This window comes from Suncus etruscus, chromosome 12 (assembly GCF_024139225.1).
Source record: "Suncus etruscus isolate mSunEtr1 chromosome 12, mSunEtr1.pri.cur, whole genome shotgun sequence".
Classification (NCBI taxonomy): Eukaryota; Metazoa; Chordata; class Mammalia; order Eulipotyphla; family Soricidae; genus Suncus; species Suncus etruscus.
In genome coordinates, this window is record NC_064859.1 from 51,456,388 (window position 1) to 51,470,223 (window position 13,836).

Here is a 13,836-nt window from a genome sequence, read left to right on the forward strand (position 1 = left end):
GACTTCGTTCTATTTGCACGACTCAGAATAACACAACCCACCTAAATCTCCCTGCCACATGTATCTGCAGGTGACCAACGAGCCTCCTAAAGGCTTACGTGCAAATATCAGGAGAGCATTTTCTGAAATGACACCTTCATTTTTTGAAGAAAATATTCTTGGAAGACAGTGGAGACAAATAATATTTGGCATTTGTTTCTTCCATGCAATTATCCAGGTACCATTCATTTTGCTTTTCAGTAGAAATAAGAATAAAATAAGACTTCCAAATGTAAAGTGAGGAGGTTCCTTGCATCAAAGGATGTTCTAACTCAGCTGCTAATTTCTGTGCTGTTCTTGCCTTCATTTTTCAGGGGACTCACCTCCATCTCTGTTTTGCTCTGACTACACACATCTTCAAGGACTCTATGAAGGTAGCACAAAAAGATCACCTCAGCTGTACCTCACTCAACACAGCTGCTTCTTTTACATATTCTTCAGAATTTGGGGGTTAGGAATGCAGCATGTCTCACTCACAATCCAAATTTCAAAGTTGTTTTTATTATTCCTTCTTTACATACATATCAACCCTCATTTTTTACAATGATCTTTTCCTGTTAGGATGGGTTTAATATTCTTACCAGCTTCATTCTTGTGACTGGAGCCCTAAAACCTTTCTATAGTGGCCTTCAGCAGACACTACTTTCTTCTCTCTGTTCAAATATTCCTCGTGCAGAATGGTACCCATTCATAGCCTGGTACTGGAATTCTGACTTTTCAACTGTGTATTTCTGCAACGTGTCTAGATTCAACTAGCTGTCTGGTTTCAAATGTGTGTGGTCTCCAGAAAAGAATCAGTCAATCAAAAACAAAGATTAAAGTCATAAGATATAAAATTAATAATCAAACAAGGTTCTAGAAAAGTAATGACTCAAGGTAAGAGACGTTTGTTCTACTAGCAAAAGGAGCTGAGATGAGGAATTGATTTCTAATTTGAGAAAATGTAGCTCTCAAGAGGAGGGAAAGAAACTAATCCCCTGTTATAATCAGCAATCCAAAATTAAGAAATTTAGGTGGGTTATGGAGATAGCTAGAGAAAGGAAAAGTCCACTTTGGAAAGTCCTGAGATCATGATTCTGTGTGCCAGATTTAGAAAATGAAAGCTGTCACTTTAGGCAAGTCTGTCTGTGATGAACATCACACAGAAAGCCTGGAGGTGGACACACTCCTTAGACCAGCAGACAGTAGCTCTCTCAATCAGATGGATGTTTAATACAAAGGGACCAGAGAGAGAGTATAGCAGCTAATGTGATTGCTATATATACAGCACCATATACAGTCCCTTGAGTAGCATCAGGAATGGTCCCCGAGGACAGTCAAGAGTAAGCTCTTGATGGCAAGATGTGACCCCAAACCCCAAATCATGTAGATGTATATTTTTATGCCAAAAGTTCTAGGTGAGCATTTCTTCTGTTGATATGTGGAAGTATTTTATTTCTCTGTGAAGAACAAATGATCTTTTGCTGGGTCTAATATATTTCTGGTAAATTCAAATTTCCTCTGGACACTTGTGAGAGAAACCAATATTGAAGGGTGAGGTGACCCCCTATTTTGTGAAAGGCAAATTAAAAGCCTAGAAAGTGCAAAGCTGCGGGCACTTAAACCAATTTTGCAGAATAAAGACTTCTGCAAAACTTCAATAAAACTTCAATTAAAGACACTTTCCTAACTCTTCATTTTCTCTCCATTCCAGGAGAGAAAAAAGTTTGGTCCTCTTGGTTGGAATATCTGCTATGAATTTAATGACAGTGACAGGGAATGTGCTTTACTGAACCTGAACCTTTACTGCCAAGAAGGGAAGATTCCCTGGGATGCTTTGATTTACATTACTGGTCAGTAGCCCACAAGGTTTAGGCTGCATATGTATCTGTTTGTTCCTCCTAACTCTGCACCAGAAGATAGTGTGTGTTCTGGTGTTTGATAGGGTGTACTGATGATTTCTGTCTGATGGTCCCTTGGTAAAAATAATAATAATAATAATAATAATAATAATAACAATAACAATAATAATAAGACCACAATGAGTATTTTCAATCGAAAATGAGGCAGGGGTCTTCTTAAATAAGAATAATAAAAGTTTATATAACTCTTGCTACATATTTACTGTTATAAGTACTTACCAGGAGTTAGCAAATTTAATCTGTACAACAACCCTATATAGTTAGGACTGCATCTTTATTTTAAACATGAGGCATCCAGCTTACCAGTGTCAATGCCAAGAGTTAAGCCCAAGGGGCCGGAGAGATAGCATGGAGGTAGGGCATTTGCCTTTCATGCAGGAGGTCATCGGTTCAAATCCCGGCGTCCCATATGGTCCCCCGTGCCTGCCAGGAACAATTTCTGAGCCTGGAGCCAGGAATAATCCCTGAGCACTGCCGGGTGTGACCCAAAAACCACAAAAAAAAAAAAAAAAAAAAGAGTTAAGCCCAAGCAGTCTAGCTCCCAGGCTTTTGCTTTTAAAATAGAAAACATGTGGATGTCCACAAAGAACAAGAACAACCGGTGCTGGCTTAAATGAGGGGAGAAAGGGACTCTTATTCACTGCTGGTGGAACTGTGGTGCTGGGGATCTAATTAAGAAGACATTGTTAAGGCAGGAGGAGGAAGTTAAATTTTTTCCACTTGGGATATAGTAAAGCCTAAGACTGGAGATATACCTGAATCCATCCTGCAGTTGGGAAAAACTTGGAGTTTCCATGCCTACCACGCCCCTAGGATCCAAGAGGGGTTTTCAGTTAGGCCCAAACTATGGATCCACACAGATTGAACCCAACTTAGTATTCCAGGATTCCTTAGAGGGTACTGAAGAATATTCCCAGGAAAATTCAAGAGCAACTCTTACAATTGCTAACATACAGGGATTCAAGTGTGGGACCAATAGAACTGATTATATACTTCTCCTTCCAGCTGCCCAATTGACTGATCCAACAAAATTGGAAGGGGAGTTCTCTGGATGAAATTAGTCAAATTTCAAAGACTAAAATCACTTTCCTTCACCCAGTTGCCACAGTTTAAAAGGGATTGGGAGGAGGCAGAATGATAGTGGTTGTCACTGGTTTAATCCCTGTCACTACAGTCCCCCGACCCTACCAGGACTTAGGCACAGATTCAGCAGATTCAGCTCTCTCTCTCTCTCTCTCTCTCTCTCTCTCTCTCTCTCTCTCTCTCTCTCTCTCTCTCTCTCTCTCACACACACACACACACACACACACGAGAGAGTAAGGAATTAAGAAAAAATATATTTCTAACATAATGAACAAGTTGAAGATGAGAAAGTTACGGTAAATACTAAGGTAGTCAATTTTACTAAATGTTTTAGACTGGAGAGATTGTACAGAGGTCAAACCAAGGGCTTTTCTTGTATCTCCTGACCTCGTTTGGATCTCCCATTCTACATATGCTTCTGAGCACAGATCTAGGAGTAGCCCCTGCAACAGTACTAGGTATGGTTCAAAAACGTGTATGTGTATATGCATGTGTGTACATGCATGCACATACATGCATACACACTATTTTTTTAAAGAATTAACTTTTATAAGACTAGAGAGATAGTGTTGCAGATAAGGCTCTTACCTTGTATATAGCCTACCTGGATTCAATTAATAGGACCCTATATGCCCCCCCCCCAAGCCTGACCAATAATGATCCCTGAGCACAGTGTCAGGAGTAAGCCCTGAGTATTAACGGTGGTCCAAAATCAAAAACCTAAAATAATTAATCTTCAATCTCTTTTTAGAGGTTGGTAGAAGGAAATTCTTATAGTTCCACTTTCATTGCCAAATATGTACATAAAAAACCTTTTAGAATTAAGGTATACATATCAATAAAAAATAGTATTTTAATGCTAATTTCTTTTCAGGTGAAATTACATACGGTGGTAGAGTGACAGATACCTGGGATCAAAGATGTCTTCGTACTGTCTTGAAAAAGTTTTTTTCTCCAGAGACATTACAAGAGAATTATACATATTCGGAATCAGGTGAAAAGCTCTTCAGTGTATGGGTGTAGATCTCATCTAAGAGGTCACTGCTAGCAGCATCTCTTAGGAGCTCTATGTCTTGCCTTCACTATCTAAATCTTTTCCCCCACATTCTATCTCCATGCCTGACCAACCTCAATACTAGTCTTGTAGAAATAGGAAAAAATGTAGATCTCATGTAGGAGCCACTCAGAATGATTATGTTCTAAGCTTTGTTGTATTCTTTCTAAATACATCTTAAAAGTTTTGTGATGGGCCCGGAGAGATAGCACAGCGGCATTTGCCTTGCAAGCAGCCGATCCAGGACCAAAGGTGGTTGGTTCGAATCCCGGTGTCCCAATGGTCCCCCGTGCCTGCCAGGAGCTATTTCTGAGCAGACAGCCAGGAGTAACCCCTGAGCACTGCCGGGTGTGGCCCAAAAACCAAAAAAAAAAAAAAAAGTTTTGTGAATTTAGGCAGTAACAAAGTACACTTTCAGCAGCATTCTCAGAATCTGGTAATGTCTGCAGGAGACACTTTGGTGGTTAGAACACTAATTAGCTTCCCAAGTCCTCTGTGTGTGCATGTGTGTGTGTTTGTGTGTGTGTGTGTGTGTGTGTGTGTGTACATAAGCACTTAAGTTTTAGTACAAAGCGAGACTGTTTCAGATACATTTGCCTTCTGTATTTTCACCAACAGGCATTTATTTTGCCCCCTTGTCTGACAGTCTACAAGAGTTTAAGGACTACATTGAAGATCTACCTCTGATAGATGACCCAGAAATATTTGGAATGCATGAAAATGCCAACCTAGTATTCCAGGTAGGTGGCCTTCCACTTCAAACATATATTTATATTAAATGTATAAACTTGGCACATCAATAATAACCTCACTAGATTTTAAGATCATTTTCTGTCACTAGTCAGTCCTCTTCCTCCTTTTTCTTTTCTTCCTCCACTTCCTGGGCCTCTATTTAACATATAATCTACCAGCAAGTCCACTTTAACACATTAATAGGTATTGAGATGATAATCCAGCTGTTCCTTGCTATTCCTTCTGCCACTAAGCTAGATGTATCAGTATCATATTACACAAGGTTTGTGGATCCATAGATGATGGATTACAGCAGTGCAGTAACAAATATCCAAGGCAGATAAATTAAAGTTGTGCACTTTAACTTATTTCACCAAATGATACAAAGGCTGTGGTGGGGGTTGGAGGATGTCTTGGGCACTTCAGTGGTTTGAAGGCACAGTAACATGGTTCATCAAAACCATCAATATTAACAGTAGTGTGACCATGTTACCTAGAGTACAATATGTTTTTTAAAATACACAGTCTACGAATGTCACAGTACTAAGCAATAGTAACAAATAGACAGTACCAGGCAATAGTAACAACGATACAAAGAGAAAACAGGAATTTTGCTCCTTCAGTATGAGCTCGACTATCTAAGAGTAGGCCAAGCTCCCCTACAGGGTTTTTGAGGCTCTGTCATAACCATGCTTGAGATCTAAGATTCTTGTTCTCTTCTTCCCAGTTTTGTATATCAGCAAGTTGTTTTGCTTTCTATTGGCTTCATGCCATCAACAGAGTACATTAACATAAAAAAAAGAAATGTGTCCTTTCTCAACCCAGTAATTTGCCTTCTGAGAGTGCAAATCAAGGAACTTTTATAGACAGTCAATGGGCAAGCAGAGATCAGTTGTCTCTTTTCTCATTAAAAGCTCAATAAATAGAAAAAATCAGCAAAAGCTAAACAAATAGAAGAAGGGTTGGGGAACTTACTGAAGAACAAGGGATGGAAAACACCATACAAAAAATTCAGACTTGTGGGCCAGAGACATAGTACAGCAGGTAAAGAACTTGCCTTGCATACAGCCGACAGGGTTTGATTGCTAGAACCACATATGGTCCCTTGAGCACCACTAGGAGTGATCCCTGAGCACAGAGTCAAAAGTAAACCCTAAGGGGGAGGGAAAAAGAAAAAGTAAACCCTAAGCAAAGTGAAGTGTGGCCCAAGCACCTCCCTATGGGGTATTGATCCAAGGGTCAAACCTGGATCAGCCATGTGCAAGGCAAGCACCCTACCCACTGTACATCTATGCTCCAGACCAGACTTTCTTTATGACAACTGCCATGCAGCACTACAAGTAAACTCCTTTTTGATAATAAGTCTTTATTATTATGTTTCTTCCCATCATCACAGTATAAGGAGACCAACACTTTTATCAACATCATACTTGATGTTCAGCCGAGGTCATCTTCCAGTGGAGAGGGGAAAAGCAATGATGAAATTGTTCAAGACCTTGTTACTTCCATCCAGTCCAGAGTTCCAGGTAAGAAGTAATTTCTGTATCTGGATAAAATGGGACTTACCATAATAAACTCAGAACTAAGTGAAAGCAAGTGTCCAAATCTAAGCTTTTATTTGCATTGAAATGTAAAACTTTATGTGGAACTCTCTATAAAATACACACACACACACACACACACACACACACACACACATCCAATTCTTCCTAGACATCTCAACTGCCTAAAATATTAGGAGAGGGCCAGAGCAATAGTATAGTACAGACTTATCTTGCACATAGCCAACCTGAGTTCAATACTTGGCACCCCATAGGGTCCTCTGAGCACCACCAGGAGTAATTTTGAATGCAGAGCCAGGAGTAACCCCTGAGTATCCCTGGGTGTGACTCCCCCACAAAAAAAAAAGGAGAGAAATATTAGAAGTTTATTTCTAACCAAATGAAACATTAACCAGACTTAACTGAGCCTCATAATATCTCTAGGCATATTTCTAAGACAGTAGCTACTAGTCACATGTGGGTATCTCCTCCCCCAACTTCTTATTTATCCCACCTGAATGATCAGAACTGCCCACACCTGGAATGGGCCAGTAAAGGAGGCTGACTTGTGGGGAGAGAGGGATTAAGGAGAGTTAGAGAGAGAAGTGGGGCAAAAGTGGGAATAAGCAGAAGTGAGAATCAATAGAGAGATTCAGCATCAGCAATTGAGCATCATCAAAGAAGAAGTAGTAGCTTCATCAAAGGAAGTTAGTCAGCTAGGAAGCCTGGAAAAAGCTGTTGAAAGGGAGACAAGAGGCTGAGAAAGCCAGAAGGAGTGGAGAAGTAACTGCTAGGAAAAGGCCATGTGAGGAGGTGTACATGACAGTAGGGACCGTGAAATAAAGCTGGCTGACTCCTGGAACTTCATCTGACTGCTTTGTAAATCTCTCTGCCCTCATCCTGCAACCTTCAAATCTGCCAGTCTGTGGGGGCTGCAGGAGCCAGGTCGAGCCCAGAAAGGCTTCACTATCCCCCTACCAACTCAAGGACTAATTATTTTATATTAAAACAACAGTCACATATGGCTACTGAAATTCAAATTAAATCAAATTTTTATCCATTTCCTTCAAATGCTGCTGTATTTGGATAACACAGAAAATATCTCTATGATTGTAAAATGTTCTACTCAACAGCCCAACTGTCAAACCCTTATTATTTCTTCATTCAAGATATATGTTTAGGGCCGGAGTGATAGCACAGCAGTAAGGCTTGCCTTGCATGCTGCAGACCTGGGCTGGACCCAGGTTTTATCCCTAGCATCCCATATGGTCCCCCAAACCTTCCAGAAGCGATTTCTGAGTGCAGAGCCAGGTTTGACCCCAAAAAAAGATACATGGTTAAATTAACTTTACCTTATCTTCTGATGAGTTTAGGACTCACCCCAAAAGATCACAGTGATCATAAATTTATATATCTTGATCTTCTTTAAAAGTCTTAGATATCTTAATCTGCTGCTGTTTTTCTCTCTTGTCACATTTCTACCACCAATTCACTTAGCAATTCTCTAGCTTTCTGGACAACAATTGAATATTCTATAGCGAGGGTAGACCCCACATGGTAAGGGTTCAGTACCACCAGAATGTCCTACACTTTATGTGTCAATAGTGAGTTCCAGGTTGTATCCTTTTCTTATGGTCAACGGATTCTAAACAATTGTTCTTAAAAATCCCTTTTTGGGTTTCTTTAATTTGCCACAGTGGCTCATAGTACTAGAAAAATAATCAAAATTTTTTTTTGTTTTTTTTTTTGTTTTTGTTTTTGTTTTTTGGGTTACACCCAGCAGCGCTCAGCAGTTACTCCTGGCTCTATGCTCAGAAATCGTTCCTGGCAGGCTCGGGGGACCATACGGGATGCTGGGGTTTGAACCACCATCCTTCTGCATACAAGGAAAAACTCTACCTCTATGCTATCTCTCCAGCCCACTTAATCACATTTTTACTGTATTTTCCGTTGTATAGGACTACTGGGCGTATAAGACGACCCCTTCATTTTAGACTTCCTCTCTGACTCTGGCCAATCTGAGTAGGCTTTTTACAGTGTAGATTTGGGTCCAGAACATCGTCTAATTTGCATACATCAAAAGCCTGCTTGGATTGGCTGAGTTAGAGAGGTGGTCCGAGCAGCCTTGCAGTGATTGGTGCAGGATCGAGTTGGAAAATTCATTTCGTGGCAATATCCAGATGATTTTCGTTTAGCGGCATATCCAAATGTTTTTCGGGATATACTCGGCGTATAAGACAACCCCCGATTTTCGGTTGACTTTTTTTTTTTTTTTTTTTTTTTTTTGGTTTTTGGGCCACACCCTGTGACACTCAGGGGTTACTCCTGGCTATGCGCTCAGAAGTTGCTCCTGGCTTCTTGGGGGACCATATGGGACGCCGGGGGATCGAACCGCGGTCCATCCTAGGCTAGCGCAGGCAAGGCAGGCACCCTACCTCCAGCGCCACCGCCCGGCCCCTCGGTTGACTTTTTTTCATTTCAAAATTCATCTTATACGCCGGAAAATATGGTAAGTTCTTACATGGGATATAATAAAGAATACTGCCAGATGAAGAGGCACATGGAGAAGGTCCAGACAGTTCTGTAAGGGGCGGGGGGAGTTCTGGTGCCCATGGAGGCAGGGAACCATCTTCTAGCACACGGATGGGTTCACCAGCCCAGGAGCTCTCCAAACTCCTGTTACAGAATTGTCTCAAATCACTGATTATTAGTGATCAATTCAACCCACAAACTCCTCTCCTCTCCTGGGCCAGAAGGTAAAGCTGAAAGTTTCAACCCTCTAATCACTGCTCCAGTCCTGATAAGCAGTCCTCTAACCTACACCAATATTTAGGAGCTTCCCCTAAAATGACCTCATTAACAGAAGCTATGGTGTGAAAGTGACTTATGAGTAATAAAAGTCCTTTAATCTATATCACTCAGAAGCCATAGTCAAATACATATGTATATATATTTATATTTATAGATATAGATATACACCTGGGTGGGAAATAAGGGTTTTAGATGTATTGAGGAGTCAGAGACAAAGACAAAAAATTTATTTCTTATGATGTTATGATGTCCTGGAATCACAAAATGGCTCTTGCAAATTCTCCTATGACTGCAAAAGGAAAAGAGCCTGTGTGACCTCAGAAGTCTGTTATTTGCTACTTAAACCAGGCCTTCAAAAGAATATATATGGGAATGGAGGATTCTATTGATGATGACACAGCTATTTTCTTTTTTTTTTTTGGTTTTTGGGCCACACCATGTGACGCTCAGGGGTTACTCCTGGCTATGCGCTCAGAAGTTGCTCCTGGCTTCTTGGGGGACCATATGGGACGCCGGAGGATCGAACCTCGGTCTGTCCTAGGCTAGCAAAGGCAAGGCAGGCACCTTACCTCCAGCGCCACCGCCCGGCCCCGACACAGCTATTTTCCAAAGCAGATCTAATAAAATATGATAAGTATAAAATTAAATATAAAGGGTAACTAGGAAATTTTTTTCCAAGCTTCATAAAAGCTTGCATTCTTTTTTTTTTTTTTTTTTTTTTGGTTTTTGGGCCACACCCGTTTGACGCTCAGGGGTTACTCCTGGCTATGTGCTCAGAAATCGCCCCTGGCTTGGGGGGACCATATGGGACGCCGGGGGATCGAACCGCGGTCCTTCCTTGGCTAGCGTTTGCAAGGCAGACACCTTACCTCCAGCGCCACCTACCCGGCCCCAAAAGCTTGCATTCTTACATAGTGTAATAAGCAATATTATCAGTTGAAGCTGAGGGGCAGACATATGGCTAACACAGTAAGTGGCCTGTGAAGATAAAGAAGCCCTGTACTTGCAGCAATGGGCCCAAAAGATAGTGCTAACCCTACTATGTGTGTTCAACAACAGTAGTTCTATAGCAGCCAAAGCATGAGTGCTTAAGAGGAAATTTGTAGTAAATAATTTATAGTAAATGTATTTCAGAGCCACTCAATTACTCACACTTTAGACAGACATGCAAGGGAAATGCAACTACTGCATTTTTAATAACAAACAAAAACCTCCATTGTCTGAATTGTAGGGTAAAGGAAGAGCAAATTTTTCATCCAGTTAAACCACAAATCTGTCTAATAATTTCATCAGCCCCTTTGAATAATACCCAGTAACAGGAAAAATGTTAAGTCTACTGTCTCCTGGTACAGGCTCTCCTGCCCTAATCCTCCACCCCTCTGTATGCAGTACAGTTGTGCAGGTTTAACATTCCTATATAGTGAAGCAGTGGACTAAAGGCCCCTAACACCTCAGGTCTTAGGACCTTCCTTTTCTACCTGGTAACTGTTTGTCTTCTGCCATTTGATCAGCAGAAAAGAAAATTTTAAAGTGTTTCAGTAAGTACATTACAACAGCAGTGCTATAAGGGGAGAATGCAACAACTGGCCTGAGACATTAGTTCTGTGTGTTTCAGAAAAATTAGAAATGGAGAGTGCTACTGAGAGCCTTTTTGTCAAGGATCAGCAAGGTCGCCTTAACTCCTTGACCACTGTGCTTGGACAAGAAGTGGACCGATTTAACAACCTGCTGAAGTTAATACATGTAAGGCTACTCACCCCCACCACTGTTGTTGGGCATCAGAGCTTTGGAGCACACATATATATAATAATATAAATGTGCTTAGACTCTTCCCTCCCCACCACTTACTTCTACATTTCCATTTGAAACTGTTCACACTTCTTCTAAGCCACCAAGTCTAATATAGAATTTACACGCCTCAACAATCTGTGATTCTCTACTAATGGCCCAATGAATGAGTATTATTACACATCTTATTTCCTTTTAATCTTGTCTTATACCCTCAGCATGACCCAGGACAGTTCTCCTTCCCTTCTTCTGACTTCACTGGATTCCTAAACTTCATTGACCATTCAACCTGACTCATCCCCCAAACCCAGAACACACAGTTTCTGAACACATGTTGTGAATTTACATGAACTTGAAGAGTCTGGCTCAGCAACATTGTGCAGAATGAATAGAATCCAGCCAGCAGGTGCCACCATAAATGAGTGGTATTCCCTGCTGGTAATTATATCTGCAAAGGGCACTGACCTTTTTTTTTTTTTTTTGTTCTTTCTTTCTAGACTTCTCTAGAAATGCTTAGCAAAGCCATTGCTGGATTTGTAGTAATGTCTGAAGAAATGGAAAAAGTATACAACAGTTTCATCAACAACCAGGTTCCCTCTTTGTGGTCCAACTCAGCCTACCCATCTCTTAAGCCGCTGGGATCATGGGTAAAAGACCTGATACTGAGGACAGCATTTGTGGATGTAAGAAAAGTCATTTCTTTGAAGTTCAAATCTGGCAGCACAATTATTGCCCTTCCTCAGGAAGTCTTACTTAAGAGATACACAACTTCAGAGGGATCCTTTGAGCCCAAACAAACAGAAATGGCTTCACTTTAAAAGTAATATACTGATTGTAAGAATGCCCTGGGCCTTTTCTCTGCATTATATTTTCATTTCAGGACATCTTTGAATGCTTAGATCTAGTTCTTGGGCCTTCACTATGAGGTACAGTCCACTATGGTGGGGGCCCAAGCAGACTTCTATTTTCACACTCCCCGTAAATAACCAGGCTCTGTATTTGTGATCAGAGTGAAAAACATAAATAAGAGAGGCAGATTGCTGGAGCTACTGTGCAGAAGGTAAGGCTCTTCTTGCCTTGCTGGCAGCCTACCCAGGTTCAATCCTCAGCACCATATGTGCAGAGCACTTCCAGGAGGGATCCCTGAGCATTGAGCCAGGAGTAAACCCATAGTAGTATGGGCCCAAAACAAAACAAAACCCTAAACAGAGACAAGGGAGGCAGTCTAAGAATGGGAGTGAGAAACTAAGAACTGGTTTAGATTTTGCCTTCTACAAAGTTTTTTAAATATGCCTGATTTCAGTGATAAACTATCAAAAAAAAGATCATATTGTGTGTCATGTTTATCTTTTAGTTGTGGCTCAAACGAGGACAGCCCAGGTCATTCTGGATCTCTGGTTTCTTCTTCCCTCAAGGATTTCTAACAGGTATTGATGTTCCCCTTAGGAAAATCCCACTTGAGTTTCACCAGGGCTGCCAAAAACTGAGAATTGCTGTGGCAGAGCATAGGACCACTTCATGGTGACCCAGCAGAAATAGCAGGTGCTGACCAAGAGCCCAGATCCTGCCCCTCTTCAGTAGTACAAGTAGAAGCACCTCGGGGTCAGGAACACCCTAGTGGGCCCCAATTCACAATGTGACCTGTGTGTTCCATCTGTTAGGATCCCAACTTGAACCCACATCTGGTGGAAACTTTGAGCAGAAAATGCCACTAGAGAAAGGCCTCCGGGCTACTTACTAACTGCTGAATAGCCAGCCCTTCCTCTGGTGCTCCTGAGCCCTTAATAACAGCCCAGACAAGATAAGTGGAGCAAGTTTCTAAAAATGGGGGATGTTGGCCTCTGAAAGCCCCTCACTGACTTGTCTCCTTCACTAACAGAGCAGTACTTCAGACTTGGCCTTCTGTCTCACTTCCCAACCTTGACCAAAACCTATATTTAACTTGGCCCACCCATCCCAGCATTACCTCCAGAGTCCCATCTGCTGTCCTAGTTCAAAATCAGGTTAGAGGCTGAGTCTTCTCCAGTGGAGGGAAAGTTGTGGATGTGGGAGCAGCCAGGCTGGGCAAGTAGGGGCCAGGTTTGAGCAGTCATGATCATCTGTGAAGGACTAATCTTTATTCTCTTGGTTATGCTTACAGGAACACTTCAGAATCATGCCCGGAAATATAATTTACCTATTGATGAGCTGAACTTTAAGTACAACATAATTCTAAACTACCGAGATCAAGCTGCAGTTGTAGAAGCTGCCAAGACTGTGCAGTTTGGACAAGAATTACCTATGGACCTAGAGGTATCGTCCCCTCAATGAGTGTCACAGCATAGCACTGTCCCACTGTCATCCAGAATTTTAGCCAACATTCCCTCACCCAACATTCCCTGACCCACTCCTCTACCACCCCCCGTGTAGACTGGGGGTGGCAGAATGGATTCTTATACCCCTCATGATAAACGACCCCCTTAGTAAGAACAAGGTGAGAACTGTCTGAATCAGTATGCTTCACATATTTTGAAAGTATAGTAAGAAAGTTAGTATAGTGAGAGGGCACTGGTTTTGCACACAGTTCACTCAGGTTTGATCCTCAGCACCCCATATAGTTCCTGAGCCCAGAGTACCTGAGCACTGCCAGGTGTGATTCAAATATATATCCATATATATGCACATATATTAAAGTATTGCTAGATTTTTTTTCTCATGTTTAATTTTAGGGGCTGGGGCTCAGTTGAAATACACACAGCAGAATTTAGGGAGCTCATCTTAGCTCTATGCTTGGGGAGCTTCTCTGAGCAGTGCTCAGATAACAGGCAGCAAAGGGGATTGAACTGGAGTTGGCAAGATGTAAGGTGGGTGCTTTAGTCTCTGTTATATCCCTCTGGCAATGCTCTTT

At 41.5% G+C, this 13,836-nt stretch overlaps 1 protein-coding gene across 1 annotated transcript in view; it reads left to right on the forward strand.

Moving 5' to 3' along the window:
* Nucleotides 1-13,836, forward strand: part of DNAH6 (dynein axonemal heavy chain 6) — a 234,817-nt gene that overhangs the window by 216,723 nt on the left and 4,258 nt on the right. Inside the window, exons 67-75 of the mRNA XM_049784607.1 lie at nucleotides 71-217; nucleotides 1,733-1,871; nucleotides 3,898-4,017; nucleotides 4,696-4,817; nucleotides 6,206-6,335; nucleotides 10,777-10,904; nucleotides 11,447-11,632; nucleotides 12,304-12,376; nucleotides 13,090-13,241. Coding sequence (XP_049640564.1) covers nucleotides 71-217; nucleotides 1,733-1,871; nucleotides 3,898-4,017; nucleotides 4,696-4,817; nucleotides 6,206-6,335; nucleotides 10,777-10,904; nucleotides 11,447-11,632; nucleotides 12,304-12,376; nucleotides 13,090-13,241 — 1,197 coding nt within the window. The remainder of the gene's footprint in view (nucleotides 1-70; nucleotides 218-1,732; nucleotides 1,872-3,897; nucleotides 4,018-4,695; nucleotides 4,818-6,205; nucleotides 6,336-10,776; nucleotides 10,905-11,446; nucleotides 11,633-12,303; nucleotides 12,377-13,089; nucleotides 13,242-13,836) is intronic.